The sequence below is a fragment of the Tachyglossus aculeatus genome, chromosome 22 (assembly GCF_015852505.1).
Source record: "Tachyglossus aculeatus isolate mTacAcu1 chromosome 22, mTacAcu1.pri, whole genome shotgun sequence".
Classification (NCBI taxonomy): domain Eukaryota; kingdom Metazoa; phylum Chordata; class Mammalia; order Monotremata; family Tachyglossidae; genus Tachyglossus; species Tachyglossus aculeatus.
Window position 1 is genome coordinate 32,944,012 of NC_052087.1, and position 16,859 is coordinate 32,960,870.

Genomic DNA, 16,859 nt, shown 5'->3' on the forward strand with positions numbered 1-16,859 from the left:
GCCAACCCTGGAGGGGAGGGGGCTGTGTTGTGTTGTGGGCGAGGACAAGACAGCATGGCAAGGTGGAGCGAGCCCAGGACTGAAAATCAGAAGGTCCTGGGTTCTAATCCCGCCTCTGCCACTCTTCTGCTCTGTGACCTCACGCAAGTCACTTCACTTCTCTGGGCCTCAGTTCCCTCATCTGCAAAATGGGGATTGAGACTGTGAGCCCTAGGTGGGACAGGGATTGCCTCCAACCCTATTTACCTGTATCCACCCCAGCGCTTAATACAGTGCCTGGCACATAGTAAGCGCTTAACAAATACCATCATTATTAGAGAAGCAGCGTGGCTTAGTGGAAGGAGCTTGGGTTTGGGAGTCAGAGGACATGGGTTCTAATTCTGCCTCCGCCACTTGTCAGCTGTGTGACTGTGACCTTAAGCAAGTCGCTTCACGTCACTGGGCCTGTTACCTCACCTGTAAAATAGGGATTAAAGTCAATTTGTACTTCCCAAGCTCTTAGTACAGTGCTCTGCACACAGTAAGCGTTCAATAAACACGATTGAATGAATGAATGAATGAATGAATGAATGAATGAACGAGCCCCACGTGGGACCCCCGGAGTACCCTGTATCTACCCCGGCGCTTAGAACAGTGCTTAGCACGTAGTAAATGCTTAACAAATTCCATAATTATTATTGTTATTGAGATCCCTTGCAAGAGAGGGGGCGGGGCCACACCCTCTCAGGAGAAGGGGCTGGTTTGTGGGTGAGGTCAATAATCGCAACATCGCCAAGATCCGCCCTTTCCTCTCCATCCAAACCGCTACCTCCTTGGTACAGTCTACCGCATAGGCCTCCTCTCTGATGTCCCATCCTCCTGTCTCTCCCCTCTTCAGTCTATACTTCACGCTGCTGCCCGGATTATCTTTGTACAGAAACGCTCTGGGCATGTCACTCCCCTCATCAAAAATCTCCAGTGGCTACCAGTCAACCTACACATCAAGCAGAAACTCCTGGCTCTTGGCTTCAAGGCTGTCCATCCCCTGGCCCCCTCCTACCTCCCCTCCCTTCTGTCCTTCTCCAGCCCAGCCCGCACCCTCCGCTCCTCTGCCGCCGCTAACCTCCTCACTGGGCCTCTTTCTCACCTGTCCCATCATCGACCCCCGGCCCACGTCCTCCCCCTGGCCTGGAATGCCCTCCCTCCGCACATTGGCCAAGCTAGCTCTCTTCCTCCCTTCAAAGCCCTACTGAGAGCTCACCTCCTCCAGGAGGCCTTCCCACACTGAGCCCCCTTTTTCCTCTCCTCCTCCCCATCCCCACCACCCTACCTCCTTCCCCTCCCCACAGCACCTGTATATTTATTTGTACAGACAGATTACTCTATTTATTTTACTTGTACATATTTACTACTTTATTTTATTAATGATGTGCATATAGCTATAATTCTATTTAGTCTAATGGTTTTGACACCTGTCTCCATGTTTTGTTTTGTCATCTGTCTCCCCCTTCTAGACGGTGAGACCGTTGTTGGGTAGGGACCGTCTCTCTGTGTTGCCAACTTGTACTTCCCAAGCGCTTAGACCAGTGCTCTGCACACAGTAAGTGCTCAATAAATACTTCTAGCCTGTGAGCCCGTTGTTGTGTAGGGACCGTCTCTATATGTTGCCAATTTGTACTTCCCAAGCGCTTAGTACAGTCCTCTGCACACAGTAAGCGCTCAATAAATGAGAAGCAGCGTGGCTCAGTGGAAAGAGCCCGGGCTTGGGTGTCAAAGGTCATGGGTTCAAATCCTAGCTCCACCACCAGTCAGATGTGTGACTTTGGGCAAGTCACTTAACTTCTCTGGGCCTCCATTCCCTCATCTGTAAAATAGGTTTCAAGACTGTGAGCCCCCCCCCCACCCCCCGCCGTGGGACAACCTCATCACCTTGTAACCTCTCCAGCTCTTAGAACAGTGCTTTGCACATAGTAAGAGCTTAATAAATGCTATCATTATTATTATTAATAATAAATATGATTGAATGAATGAATGAAATACGAATGAATGAATGAGGCCTTCCCAGCTGAGCCCCCCCCTTTTGTCTCTGCTCCTCCTCCCCCCCATCGCCCCCACTCCCTCAGCCCTTCCCCCTTCCCCTCCCGGCAGCACTTGTGTAGATCTGTACATATTTATCCCTCTATTTATTTTATTAATGAGTAAATGAATAGCTATAATTCTATTTATCTATTTTGACGCTATAATAATAATAATGGCATTTGTTAAGCGCTTACTATGTGCAAAACACTGTTCTAGGCGCTGATGATGCCCATCTACTTGTTTTGTTGTCCGTCTCCGCCTTGTAGACTGTGAGCTCGTTGTGGGGTGCTGTGCTGTTGCCGAATTGGACATTCCAAACGCTGCGTACAGTGCTGTGCACACAGTAAGCGCTCAATAAATACTATTGAATGAATGAATTAATTAATAAATTAATGATCGGGTCACCCCCTCTCGAGGGGAGGGCCTGGTTTGTGGGCGGGGCCAGCCGTCGGGCCACGCCCCTTAAGGGGCGGGGCTAATCTGTGGTGGCCAATCAGAATGCAGCTGCACGATAGGGGTGGGACCAGTTACTTCCCTTTTATTATTGTTATTACTAATAATAATAATAATTATTATTATTAATTAATATTGTGGCTCTTTCCACTGGGCCAAGCCGCTTCTCATACTACTACTACTAATAATAATAATAATGGTATTTGTTAAGCGCTTACTATATGCCAAGCCCTTTTCTAAGTGCTGGGGGGGATACAAGGTGATCAGGCTGTCCCACGGGGGGCTCACAGTCTTCATCCCCATTATTACAGATTATTAATAATAACAATAATAATACTAATAATAATATTGGTATTTGTTAAGCACTTACTATGTGCCAAGCCCTGTTCTAAGCACTGGGGAAGTTACAAGGTGATCAGGTTGTCCCACCAGGGGCTCATAGTTTTCATCATCCCCATTTTACAGATGAGGGAACTGAGTCCCAGAGAATAATAATAATAATGATAGCATTTATTAAGTGCTTACTATGTGCAAAGCACTGTTCCAAGCGCTGGAGAGGTTACAAGGTGATCAGGTTGTCACACGGGGGGCTCACAGTCTTCATCCCCATTTTACAGATGAGCGAACTGAGGCACCAAGAAGTGAAGTGATTTGCCCAAAGTCACACAGCTGACAAGTGGTGGAGCCAGGATTTGAACCCATGAGCTCTGACTCCAAAGCCCGGGCTCTTTCCACTCAGCCACGCTGCTTCTCATAATAATAATAATGATGGCATTTGTTAAGCACTTACTATGTGCCAAGCACTGTTCTAAGCGCTGGGGGGGGGATACAAGGTGATCAGGTTGTCCCACGTGGGGCTCACAGTCTTCATCCCCATTTTACAGATAAGGGAACTGAGGCCCAGAGAACTGAAGTGACTTGCCCAAAGTCACACAGTTGACAAGCGGCGGAGCGGAATTAGAACCCACGACCTCTGACTCCTAAGCCCGGGCTCTTTCCACTGAGCCACACTGCTTCTCTTCCAGGACTGACAGACATCTGCCTGGGAGGAGGCTTTCTCCTGGAGATGAAGGAGCAATATCAATCAATCAATCAATCAATCAATCAATCCAATTGTATTGATTGAACATTTACCGTATGCAGAGCACTGTACTAAGCGCTTGGGAGAGTATCATTCAGTCGTATTTATTGAGAAGCCACGCCACTTCTCCAAGCGTGGGTGGTCCCAGGTGTACACATAATAGATGCTCATAATAATAATATTAATAAAAATTAAAGAAGTGGAGAAGCAGCTTGGCTCAGTGGAAAGAGCACAGGCTTTGGAGTCAGAGGCCACGGGTTCAAATCCCAGCTCTGCCAATTAGCTGTGTGACTTTGGGCAAGTGACTTCACTTCTCTGGGCCTTAATTCCCTCATCTGTAAAATGGGGATGAAGACTGGGAGCCCCCCGTGGGACAACCTGATCACCTTGTATCCTCCCCAGTGCTTAGAACATGCTTTGCACATAGTAAGCGCTTAATAAATGCCAACATTATTATTATTATTGTTATTATTATTTTATTATAGGCACTGGGGTAGAGAGATCATCCGGTCCCTCATAGGGTTTGCAGCCTAAGTCAGAAGGAGAACTGGAATCAAATCCCCATTTTGTAGATGAGAGAAGTGACTTCTCCAAGGTCACAGAGCAGGTAGTGGAGGAGCGGGGATTAGAACCCAGGTCCCCGAGACCCGCTGTGTCGCGGCATCGCCCGAGAGGAGGGGAAGGCCAGGCCCAGTCCGGCCCAGTCTGGCCCTGATTCATTCATTCATTCAATCGTATTTATTGAGCGCTTACTGTGTGCAGAGCACTGTACTAAGAGCTTGGGAAGTCCAAGTTAGCAACATATAGAGACGGTCCCTACCCGACAGTGGGCTCAAAGTCTGATGACGGCAGGGGTGAGGGGAGTTGGGATTGGGAGTTGGGAATCTTTCTAGACTGTGAACCCACTGTTGGGTAGGGCCCGTCTCTATATGTTGCCAACTTGGACTTCCCAAGCGCGTAGTACAGTGCTCTGCACCCAGTAAGTGCTCAATAAATATGATTGATTGATTGATTGATCTTGGGTTCTAATCCTAGCTTCACTACTCACCTGGGACTCTTGGCAAGTCAAGTGTTTTCTTTGTACTTCAGTTTCCTCCTCTTCTGGGGTGGGGGGGGGGGGGGTTTGTTACAGGCCTGGGGTCCCGTACAGGGATGTTATGCAAGAAACAGAATCTGGTGTCCTCATTCACTTATTCAATTGTATTTATTGAGCGCTCACTGTGTGCAGAGCACTGTACTAGGCGCTCGGAAAGTACAATTTGAAAACAGAGACAATCCCTCCCCAACAATGGGCTCACAGTCTACGAGGGGGAGACAGACAACAAAACAGGTAGACAGACATCAATAGCATTAGAAGAAGCAGAAGAGAAGCAGCGTGGCGCAGTGGAAAGAGCTTGGGCTTTGGATTCAGAGGTCATGGGTTCAAATTCCGGCTCCACCAATCGTCAGCTGGGTGACTTTGGGCAAGTCACTTCACTTCTCTGGGCCTCGGTTACCTCATCTGTAAAACGGGGATTAAAAGACTGTGAGCCCCCCCATGGGACAACCTGATCACCTTGCAACCTCCCCAGCACTTAGTACAGTGCTTTGCACATAGTAAGCTCTTAATAAATGCCATCGTTAGCATTAAAATAAATAGAACTATAGAAGAGCGGCTCCGCCACTTGTCTGCTGTGTGACTTTAGGCAAATCACTTCACTTCTCTGGGCCTCAGTTACCTCATCTGTAAAATGGGGATTAAGACTGTGAGCCCCCCGAGGGACAACCTGATCACCTTGTAACCTCCCCAGCGCTTAGAACAGTGCTTTGCACATAGTAAGTGCTTAACAAATACCATCATCATTATTATTATTATTATTATTATTATTATTATTATTATTCTTAAGAACGGAGTATGTGGGCTGGACTGTAGAAGTTGAGAAGGGAGGTGAGGTAGGAGGAGGCAAGGTGATGGAGAGCTTTGAAGCCAAGAGTGAGGAGTTTTTGCTTCTTGCAAAAGTTGAGAGGCAACCAACTGGAGATATTTGAGGAGGGGAGTGACACGCCCAGAGCGTTTCTGCACAAAGATCATCATCATCATCATCAATCGTATTTATTGAGCGCTGAACCCATGACCTCTAATTCCAAAGCCCGGGCTCTTTCCACTGAGCCACGCTGCTTCCTGAGCCACGCTGCTTCGACATGCCTGCTGTGTGACCTTGGGCAAATCACTTAACTTCTCTGAGCCTCAGTTCCCTCATCTGTAAAATGGGAGTGAAGACTGTGAGCCCCACGTGGGACAACTGATCACCCTGTATCCCCCCAGCGGTTAGAACAGTGCTTTGCCCATAGTAAGTGCTTAACAAATGCCATTATTATTATTATTATCATTATTATAAATGAGAGAAGAGGAGGAGGAGGGAGAGGAGGAGGAGGAGGGAGAGGAGGAGGAGGAGGAGAGAGAGGAGAGGAGAAGAGGAGTGAGAGGAGGAAGGGAAGGAGAAGGAGAAGAAGAGAGAGGAGAGGACTTATTAAGTGCTTAATATATGCCAAGCTTAACAAATGCCATCATCATTATTATTATTATTATTATTATAAACGAAAGAAGAGGAGGAGGAGGGAGAGGAGGAGGAGGAGGAGAAAGAGGAGAGGAGAAGAGGAGTGAGAGGAGGAAGGGAAGGAGAAGAAGAAGAGAGAGGAGAGGACTTATTAAGTGCTTAATTATGTGCCAAGCACTGGGGTAGATACCGGGTAATTAGGTTGGACACAGTCCCTGTCCCACAAGGGACTCACCCCCCAATCTGATCACCTTGTATCCTCCCAGCGCTTAGAACGGTGCTTGGCACATAGTAAGCGCTTAACAAATGCCACCATTATTATTATTATTATTATTATTAGTCCAGCGCTCTGCCCACAGTAAGTGCTTGACAAATATGATTGAACGTGCCTGGCTCCTTTGCCCAGTGGGCCTGCAGGCTTTCTTCAGCGCTTGACACTTTAGTGATGATTATGGTATTCATTCATTCATTCATTCAATCGTATTGATTGAGCGCTTACTGTGTGCAGAGCACTGTACTAAGCGCTTGGGTAGTACAACATCGGCAACATACAGAGACGGTCCGTACCCAACAGTGGGCTCACAGTCTAGAAGGGGGAGACAGACGACAAAACCAAACATATTAACAAAATAAAATAAATATGTACAAATAAAAGAGAGTAATAAATCCGTACAAACATATATACATATATACAGGTGTTGTGGGAGGAGGGGGAGAGGAAGGAGGGGGCTTTGTTAAGCACTATATGCGAAGCACTGTGCTACTTCCCTGGACCTCAGTGACGACATCTGTCAAATGGGGATGGAGATTGTGAACCCGGCCGTGGCTGGGGGGATTGGGTCCAACCGGGTTAGCTTGGATCCCGCCCTCCGCCAGCGCTTAGGCCAGTGCCTGGCGCCCAGTGATTGCTGACCAAATGACTGTTATGATATTTAGTAGTAAGTGGGTTTGTTTTGGGGTGGGGTGGGGGGGGGTTACAGTGTGGATGGAGCGTGCGAGATCTGTGAGGCCTCCGGTGGACAGGGAAGGAGCAGGCCAAGGGGGAGCCGGATGGCAACGACGCTTCCTGCTCCGCCCCCGATGGGCGGCCGGCCCGCCCTCCTGCCCTCTTCCCTCCCTCCCTCCATCCCTCCCTCCACGCCCAGGCCCAGGCCCAGGCCGCCGGCACCTCCCTCCATCCCTTCCTCCGTCCCTCCATCCCTTCCTCTGTCCGTCCGTCCCCTGTCCGTCCGTCTGCCTGTCTGTCCGTCCGTCCGTCCGGTGGCCGAGGGACGGCACACGGGGACCGGCCGGGACCGGAGGACAGCAGGAGCAGGAGGAAAGGGCAGGAGGAGGAGGAAAGGAGAGAGGAGGAGGAGGAGAAGAGAGAGGAGAGGAGGAGAAGAGAGAGGAGAGGAGAAGAAGAGGAGGAGGTAAGGAGGAGAGGAGGAGGAAAGGAGGAGAAGGGAGGAGAAGGGAGGAGAGGAGGAGGAAAGAAAGAGGAGGAGAAGAGAGGAGGAGTAAAGAAGGAGAAGGGAGGAGAAGAAGAGAGGAGAGGAGAAGGAAAGGAGGAGAAGGAGGAGAAGAGAGGAGGAAAGAAGGAGAAGAAGAGAGGAGGAGGCAAGAAGGAGGAGAAGGGAGGAGGAGGAGGAAAGAAGGAGGAGGAGGAAAAGAGGAGCCGGAGGAGAGGAGAGAAGAAGAGGAGGAGGAGGAAAAGAGGAGCCAGAGGAGAGGAGAGAAGAAGAGGAGGAGGAGGAGGAGAGAGAGGAGAGGAGAGAAGAAGAGGAGGAGCTAAGGAGGAGAGGAGGAGGAGGAAAGGAGGAGAAGAAGAGAGGAGGAGGAGGAAAGAAGGAGAAGGGAGGAGAGGAGGAGGAAAGAAGGAGGAGGAGAAGAGAGGAGGAGGAAAGAAGATGGAGAAGGGAGGAGAAGAAGAGAGGAGAGGAGAAGGAAAGGAGGAGAAGAGAGGAGGAAAGAAGAAGAACAGAGGAGGAAAGGAGAAGGAGGAGAAGAGAGGAGGAGGCAAGAAGGAGAAGGAGGAGAAGGGGGGAGGAGGAGGAAAGAAGGAGAAGGAGGAAAAGAGCAGGGGAAGAGGAGAGGAGGAGAAGAAAAGGAGAAGAGGAGAGGGGAGAAGAAGAGGAGAAGAGAGAGGAATAGTGGATGAGGAGGAGAAAGAGAAGAGGAAGAGAGGAAAAGGAGGAGAAGAGAGAGGAGAGGAGGAAGAGGAATTTTGGAGGAGGAGAAGAGAGAAATGACAGGAGGAAGAGAGAGGAGAGGAAAAGAAGAGGAGTGAGAGGAGGAGGAAGGGGAGGAGAAGAAGAAGAGGGAGGAGGAGAGGACTTATTAAGTGCTTAATATGTGCCAAGTGCTGGGGTAGATACAGGGTATTTAGGTTGGACACGGTCCCTGTCCCACAAGGGACTCACCCCCCAATCCCTGCTTTACAGATGAGGTAACTGAGTCCCAGAGAAGCAAAGTGACTTGCTCAAGGTCACACAGCAGACGTGATGGAGCTGGGATTAGAACCCATGAACTGAGTCCCAGCCCTGTACACTATCCACAAAGCAGAGGAGGAGGAGACTGTGGTGGCAGCATGAGCAGTGAGCAGGGCAAAGCAGCAGGTGGGTGGGTCCGGCCATCCATCCACCCACATGTCCCCCCTCCCCCGCCATATCAGTTGCACATTTTTTACCCTAATAATCAGCGATGAGCTTGGGAGCCTTATCATGTGGTGTCCCACACACGTGAAACCCCATCAGGTGATGCCCAAAACACGTGAAACCCTACCTTGGCAGCCGACCTGGGCAGTTATTTGGACGGGAGCTGAACTACGGAGGGCCGCAGACTTTTTCGTCCACCCAAATTTATAATGCCTATAAACGTGGACAGGTGTTTGCATGTGCATCGCTAGCATATATATATTCTTGCTTATGCTGGGCCCAGTGGTGGGCTGGGCAGCATCACTTGGCAGACTGGTTGTAGCCCCTGGCCATAGTCTGCTGCTGTAAACAGAGGTGCCAACTCCATGGGAACGACGACCTTGTCAGCCTTAGGAGCTGGATTCCCAGTCTCATGCAAAGCAGGCCTCTGACAAGTCCTACAAGTTTCCAAAGATGGAAAATGATGGCTTGCCGGTCTGCTGGCACTTGGAAGCCCGTCCCCTCCTAGGCTGGACCACTTCCCTGCCACCCCTCCACCCCCAAACACAAAGGAAAGTTGGCCCCTCAGGCTGTAAGTTGCTCATTTTGCTCCTCTGTCTGTCTTCCCTCTTCCGATCTCCCAAGCACTTAGTACAGTGCTCTGCCCCCTGTGAGCTCTCAATAAATACCGTAACTGATTGCTTGATGGACTGACTTCTCTTCTCCCCCCACTCCTCACATATGACACTCTCCCTCCTCCCCGCCCACCTGTTTCCCTGGTTCCCTTTTCTCTTCCGATCCCCAGGGTTCCCGCTGTCGCTACAAATGGCAGTGACGTTCGAAGACGTGGCTGTTTACTTGTCCCAAGAGGAGTGGGAGCGGCTGGGCTCGGCTCAGAGGTCCCTGTACAGGGATGTCATGCAAGAAAACTATTGGAATCTGGTGTCTGTGGGTAAGACAGCATCTTCCTCTGTTCAAAGGGGCTCTAGATCGGTTCAGGAACTTCCTCTCATTGCCTCTGGATGCTTTGCGGCAGCGGGGCCTTGCGGAGCCTAGATCCTCTGGCAAGCAGGCGCTTAACACACAGTAAGTGCTTAACAGATACCTTTTTTTGCCAGACTATGGATTCAGAGGCCAGGTGGGACCAGTAATAATAATAATAATGATGGCAGTTATTAAGCGCTTACTATGTGCAAAGCACCGTTCTAAGCGCTGGGGAGGTTACAAGGTGATCAGGTTGTCCCACGGGGGGCTCACAATATTCATCCCCATTTGACAGATGAGGTAACTGAGGCCCGGAGAATAATAATAATAATAATAATGATGGCAGTTATTAAGTGCTTACTATGTGCAAAGCACTGTTCTAAGCTCTGGGGAGGTTACAAGGTGATCAGGTTGTTCCGCGGGGGGCTCACAATATTCATCCCCGTTTTACAGATGAGGGAACTGAGACCCAGAGTATAATAATAATAATGACATTTATTAAGCGCTTACTCTGTGCAAAGCGCTGTTCTAAGCGCTGGGAAGGTTACAAGGTGATCAGGTTGTCCCACGGGGTGCTCACAGTCTTCATCCCCATTTTACAGATGAGGTAACTGAGACCCAGAGTATAATAATAATAATGGCATTTATTAAGCGCTTACTCTGTGCAAAGCAATGTTCTAAGCGCTGGGGAGGTTACAAGGTGATTAGGTTGTCCCAAGGGGGGCTAACAGTCCTAATCCCCATTTTACAGATGAGATAACTGAGGCACAGAGAAGTGAAGTGACTTGCCCAAAGTCACACAGCTGACAAGTGGCGGGGCTGGGATTTGAACCCATGACCTCTGACTCCGCAGCCAGGGCTCTTTCTACTGAGCCACGCTGCTTCTCCAGTACTTATGAGGAACTAGCCAGTATCTCCGTGGGTTGGGAGATTCTTAAGTAATTTGCACTTGCACCTAGAGGCTTTCATGTCTCCCCTTGGAAGCAGCAGTGTGGCTGCCTTGAGCAAGGGGCTGGGAGTCAGAGGACCTGGGTTCTAATCCTGGCTCTGTCACATGTCTGTTGTGTGACCTTGGGCAAATCACTTCACTTCTCTGGACCTCAGTTACTTCATTTGTAAAATGGGATTAAGACTGTGAGCCCTATGTGCGACATGGTCTGTGTCCAATCTGATTAGCTTGCATCCACCCCAGCACTTAGTACGGGCCTGGGACTCAGAAGGACTTGGGTTCTAATCCCAGGTCGACCACCTTTCTGCTATGTGGCCTTGGGCAAGTCACCGACCTTCTCTTTGCCTCAGTTCCCTCATCTGTAAAACGGGGATTAAGGCTGTGAGCCCCAGTGGGACGTGGACTGTGTCCAACCTGATGAGCTTGTATTTTACCCAGCGTTTAGGACAGTGCCTGACACAGAGAAAGCGCTTAACAAATACCATTTAAAAATAGTAACAATCAAGTCACATCTCAGGGGTTTTCTCTGGAACGGTGGTTCCCCGAAAGCAGCCTCTCCCATCCTCACTCTTACTCTTACTGTCAAATGGCGCTCACTGCTCCCGGGGTGACTGATTATTGGCGATCTTTGTTTGTGCCCCACATTTGTTCCCAGCCAGAAAAAGGGCAGGGGATCGAGGCCATCTTGTAACCAGGTAACACCAGTATGCTGTCAGTCCGTTTCGGGTAAATGCTCTGTTCTCCTTTTTGACAGGTCTTCCTGTTCTCAAACCGGAGGTGATTTCTCGGCTGGAGCAAGGGGAAGAACCCTGGAGTAAAGATTACCTCAGTATTGGAGAACAGGAAATGCTGGAAGGCTTTTCTCTAGGTGAGGAACTTGGGAAAATCTAGCTCAGGCCTCAGTTGTCACCTCTTCTAGTAGCCAGTGTGGTCACTGCGTGTCATCTTGTCTGTGTGGCCTGTCACTTCAAGGCACCGTGTCTCTCAGTTCCACTCTGCTAGCTCCCCTAGGGAAGGGATGGTGTCTACCAAATCTAGGGTATTGTCCTCTCCTAAGGGCGAACGGTATTTGATCCCTTTTTTACAGATGAGGAAACTAGGGCATAAAGGCTGTCCATCACCTCGCCCCCTCCTACCTCACCTCCCTTCTCTCCTTCTCCAGCACAGCCCGCACCCTCCGCTCCTCTGCCGCTAATCTCCTCACCGTACCTCGTTCTCGCCTGTCCCGCCGTCGACCCCCGGCCCACGTCATGCCCCGGGCCTGGAATGCCCTCCCTCTGCCCATCCGCCAAGCTAGCTCTCTTCCTCCCTTCAAGGCCTTGCTGAGAGGTCACCTCCTCCAGGAGGCCTTCCCAGACTTAGCCCCTTCCTTCCTCTCCCCCTCGTCCCCCTCTCCATCCCCCCCATCTTACCTCCTTCCCTTCCCCACAGCACCTGTATATATGTATATATGTTTGTACGTATTTATTACTCTATTTATTTATTTATTTATTTATTTTACTTGTACATATCTATTCTATTTATTTTATTTTGTTAGTATGTTTGGTTTTGTTCTCTGTCTCCCCCTTTTAGACTGTGAGCCCACTGTTGGGTAGGGACTGTCTCTATATGTTGCCAATTTGTACTTCCCAAGCGCTTAGTACAGTGCTCTGCACATAGTAAGCGCTCAATAAATACGATTGATGATGATGATGATGATTCATTTCATTCATTCAGTCGTATTTATTGAGCGCTTACTGTGTGCAGAGCGCTGCCCTAAGCGCTTGGGAAGTACAAGTTCAGTGCCTTACCCAAGGTCACCCATTAGGCCAGTGATGGAGCTGACCCTTGAACCCAGGTGTCCTGACTCCCAGTCCCCCCCATCTTCCCCCTAGGCCATCCGGTTTCCAGACCCAAGGGGCAAGTAGGAAATCCAAAATCAACAGACCAGGGGCAAACCAAAGTGTTAGAAGCAACATGGCCTAGTGGATAGAGCACCAGTCTGGGAGTCAAAGGTTCATGGGTTCCAATCCTGGCTCTGCCACTTGTCTGCTGTGTGACCTTGGGCAAGTCACTTCACTTCTCCGGGCCTCAGTTACCTCATCTGTAAAATGGGGATTAAGACTGTGAGCCCCAAGTGGACAGGAACTGTATTCAACCTGATTAGCTTCTATCTCCCCCAGCGCTTAGAACGTTCCTTGGCACATAGAAAGCGCTTAACAAATACGATTAGTATTATTATTACTATTAGCATGTGGGACATGGCGAATATAATATAATATAATATAATATGATATGATATGATATGATATAATATATAATATAACATAGCAAGTGCTTAGTACAGTGCTCTGTACACAGTAAGCACTCAATAAATACAATTGAATGAATAAGCAGAGGTGAAGCAATCAAAGAAACAAGAAGAGATGCAGCAACATCGCAGAGGAACTGGCAAGGCACTTCACTTCTCCGGGCCTCAGTTACCTCATCTGTAAAATGGGGATTAAGACTGTGAGCCCCAAGTGGACAGGAACTATATTCAATCTGATTAGCTTGTATCTCCCCCAGCGCTTAGAACATTTCTTGGCACATAGAAAGCGCTTAACAAATATGATTAGTATTATTATTACTATTAGCATATGGGATATGGTGAATATAATATTATAATATAATATAATATAATATAATATAATGTAATATATAATATGATATGATATAATAATCATACCAAGCGCTTAGTACAGTGCTCTGTACACAGTAAGCACTCAATAAATACAATTGAATGAATAAGGAGAGGTGAAGCAAATGAAGAAACAAGAAGAGATGCGGCAACATCGCAGAGGAACTGGCAAGTCACTTCACTTCTCCGGGCCTCAGTTACCTCATCTGTAAAATGGGGATTAAGACTGTGAGCCCCACATGGGTCAGGGACTGTATTCAATCTGATTAGCTTATATCTCCCCGAGCAGTTAGATCATTTCTTGGAACATAGAAAGCGCTTAACAAATACGATTAGTATTATTATTACTATTAGCATGTGGGATACGGTGAATATAATATATAATATAATATAGTATAATACAATATAATATAATATAATGTATCATACCAAGCGCTTAGTACAATGCTCTGTACACAGTAAGCACTCAATAAATACAATTGAATGAATAAGGAGAGGTGAAGCAAACGAAAAACATGAAGAGATGCGGCAACATCGCAGAGGAACTGTAGACCAAGTCCCCGAATGCTGGGCTTAACTTGTTCCTCTTTATGGCCAGGTAGAGAAGCAGCGTGGCTCAGTGGAAAGCACCCGGGGTTTGGAGTCAGAGGTCATGGGTTCAAATCTCGCCTCTGCCACTTGTCAGCTGTGTGACTTTGGGCAAGTCATTTCACTTCTCTGGGCCTCAGTTCCCTTATCTGTAAAGTGGGTGTGAAGACTGTGAGCCCCCCGTGGGACAACCTGATCACCTTGAACTTCCCCAGTGCTTAGAACAGTGCTTTGCACATAGTAAGCACTTAATAAATATTATTATTATTATTATAAAGAAGGTTACAAAAGACTGCATGTATTGATCCGGTAACGTGCAACTGACCTGCCTGTTTTCTCTCACAGTTGATTCCCTGGGGATTTAGGAGCTGCAGTTCTGATAGAAGTCTAAAACTCCCTGTTGGTTACTCTAGTTATAAGGGGGTAGCGAGCCATCAGAGTTTACTGGGGGTTAGGATTTCATTCCTCTCCCACTTGTCTGTTTCATTCTTTTTCCCACCCTTCTTTTTTTTCCGGAGGATACGGGAGGGAAAATACAGAGGAGAAAGGCGTGGTGGACGAGAAACCTCAAGAGATGCCCACAGAGAGGTCCAGAGGAAGCCACCCGTGGAATCTCGAGCAGGGCAAAGCCCACAGGAGTCAGGGCAGATTGGAAAAGCAGAAGGGAAAGCGGCAGAAGACCCCCACTCCCCAGACCTGGGGCCTAGGGAAGCTCTCCATACACCCCAATAAAGCCAGCGTCGAGGAGAAAGCCTACATATGTGGCGAGTGCGGGAAAACTTTCACCCAGTGGTCCAACCTCACAAAGCATCAGAAGATCCACTCGGGAGAGAAACTCTACAAGTGTGTGGATTGCGGGAAACGGTTCAGTTACAGCTACTTGTACATTCAGCATCTGAGAACCCACACCGGAGAAAAACCCTACAAGTGTCCCGAGTGCGGGAAAAACTTCAGCGAGAACTCCAACCTCATTCGCCACAAGAAAACCCACAGAGGCGAGAAACCCTACACGTGTACCGAATGTGGGAAACGGTTCACCGTGAACTCGTCCCTGCTCACCCACCGGCGAATTCACACAGGGGAGAAGCCTTATAAATGTTCCCAGTGTGGCAAGAGCTTTACTCATAACACCACACTTATTGAACACCAGAGGACCCACACGGGAGAGAAGCCCTATAAATGTTGCGACTGTGAGAAGAGCTTCATCCAACGTTCGGACCTGATGAAGCATCGGCGAACGCACACTGGCAAGAAGCCCTATAAATGTCCTCAGTGTGGTAAAAATTTTAGCCTCAGCTCCAATCTCCTGAGGCACCGGAGACTTCATGCCGCCGAAAAGCCCTATAAGTGTCCCGAGTGTGGGGATGGCTTTGGCCAGAGAGCCGAGGTTGCCGATCACATTGAGACACACAGGTTAGGGAAGGCTCTTTCTGGAAGGGGGTCCCCAGTGGGACCTGGGCTTCCGAGGTCGCTCTCAGACGTAGAAGGACCCAGGCCGCTCCCCGCCTCACGGTCATAACAGAGATTCGTCTCGTGTCCCATCTGTCTAGTGTCTGGCCCGGCCGTGGCCCGTGTGCAGGAGGAAATGAAGGCATCAAGGGATCATTCCTATAATGCAGCAAGGCATGGCCTCAGCCATATACTGGAGGAAAAAAGCTGTGTGTGTGTGTGTGTGTGTGTGTGTGTGTGTGTGTGTGTGTGTGTGTGTGTGTGTGTATGTGTATGTGTATATATATATACATACATATATATGTATGCCAAATATTGGGGGAAAAGGACAGTGTGAATTGCCAAATGAAGCCTGGTCACTAAACACAATCCTTTCTTTCCCTCACGAGAACACTTCCCCCGCCCCCTCCAAATCTCCCGGCCAGAAACATTGACTAAGCCACCGTTTTGCACATCATCGGGGTTGGGAAAGTCACTTCCGTCCTCAAGGTATAAGACCAAAGCACGGAATTCCCTTAGTGACTTATTCACGGTCTTAGAGCCATAAAGGCTGAGGTTCTCAGCAGACTGCAGTGAGAGGGAACCCAAACAGCTCCTGCCCGGGTTTCCAGTTTCCAAGAATTCAAGGCTGGCTGTCAAAGCCCCAGGAACCCATTGTGCGTGCAAACTCCTGGAAAGATCTTAAATCTTCATTATCTCTCATTCATTCGTTCAATCATATTTATTGAGCGCTTACTGTATGCAGAGCGCTTGGGAAGTACAAGTTGGCAACATATAGAGACGGTCCCTACCCAACAGCGGGCTCACAGTCTAGAAGGGGGAGACAGACAACAAAAGAAAACATATTCACAAAATAAAATAAATAGAATTAATATGTACAAATCTCATCCCGCAGTGTTGGGGATTTAGGTAAGACTGGTAGGATGTGTCATAACCCCTTTAGGGTTAGTAGCGATGATGATGGTATTTGTTAAGCGCTTACTCAGTGCCAAGCACTGTTCCAAGCACTGCAGGGAGGAGTTTGAATTCCTTGTTGTTTTTAGCTGTCACCAACCACTTGAGTCCTCTATTTCATCTCACTCAGGTACCTGTCAGCCACCTGTCCAGTCAGATCAATCAATCAATTGGATTTATTGAGCACTCACTGTGTGCAGAGCACTGTACTAAGCACTTGGGAAGTACAAGTTGACAACATATAGAGACAGTCCCTACCCAACAAGAACAAGAAAGCCAGGGGCTACAGTAATGCCCAGCGAATGGGGTGTATAGCTAATGGAATTCAGCCAGGCTCCCCTCGGTGATAGCGGAGATTCCAAGTTCGGATCTCTGTCCCTGTCCCGACTCCAAGGGTGGCCAACCATGGAAGAGAATCACTCATTTGTCAGCCCAGGCTGCAGTAGCTGCGGCTGTTGAGGGGATGTTTGGATGTGTGGTTTAAAGGCAGGGCTGCCCCATGCCCTTCACTGACATGGGCCCCATTTTCCCA

At 48.8% G+C, this 16,859-nt stretch overlaps 1 protein-coding gene across 1 annotated transcript; it reads left to right on the forward strand.

The window, feature by feature from the left end:
* Nucleotides 1-8,694: 8,694 nt before the first annotated feature.
* LOC119943570 (zinc finger protein 436-like) lies at nt 8,695-15,607 on the forward strand. Its single transcript, XM_038764641.1, has 4 exons — nt 8,695-8,726; nt 9,550-9,696; nt 11,432-11,545; nt 14,443-15,607. The coding sequence occupies exons 1-4, from the start codon at nt 8,699-8,701 to the stop codon at nt 15,441-15,443; spliced, it is 1,290 nt and encodes a 429-aa protein (XP_038620569.1). The 5' UTR covers nt 8,695-8,698; the 3' UTR covers nt 15,444-15,607.
* The last annotated feature ends 1,252 nt before the right edge of the window (nt 15,608-16,859 follow it).

Coding starts and splice junctions, on each gene's coding strand:
- LOC119943570 (XM_038764641.1), top strand. CDS start 8,699: ATGAGCAGTGAGCAGGGCAAAGCAGCAG. Junction 9,697..11,431: donor TTGGAATCTGGTGTCTGTGG/GTAAGACAGCAT, acceptor CCTTTTTGACAG/GTCTTCCTGTTCTCAAACCG. Junction 11,546..14,442: donor GCTGGAAGGCTTTTCTCTAG/GTGAGGAACTTG, acceptor TTTTTTCCGGAG/GATACGGGAGGGAAAATACA.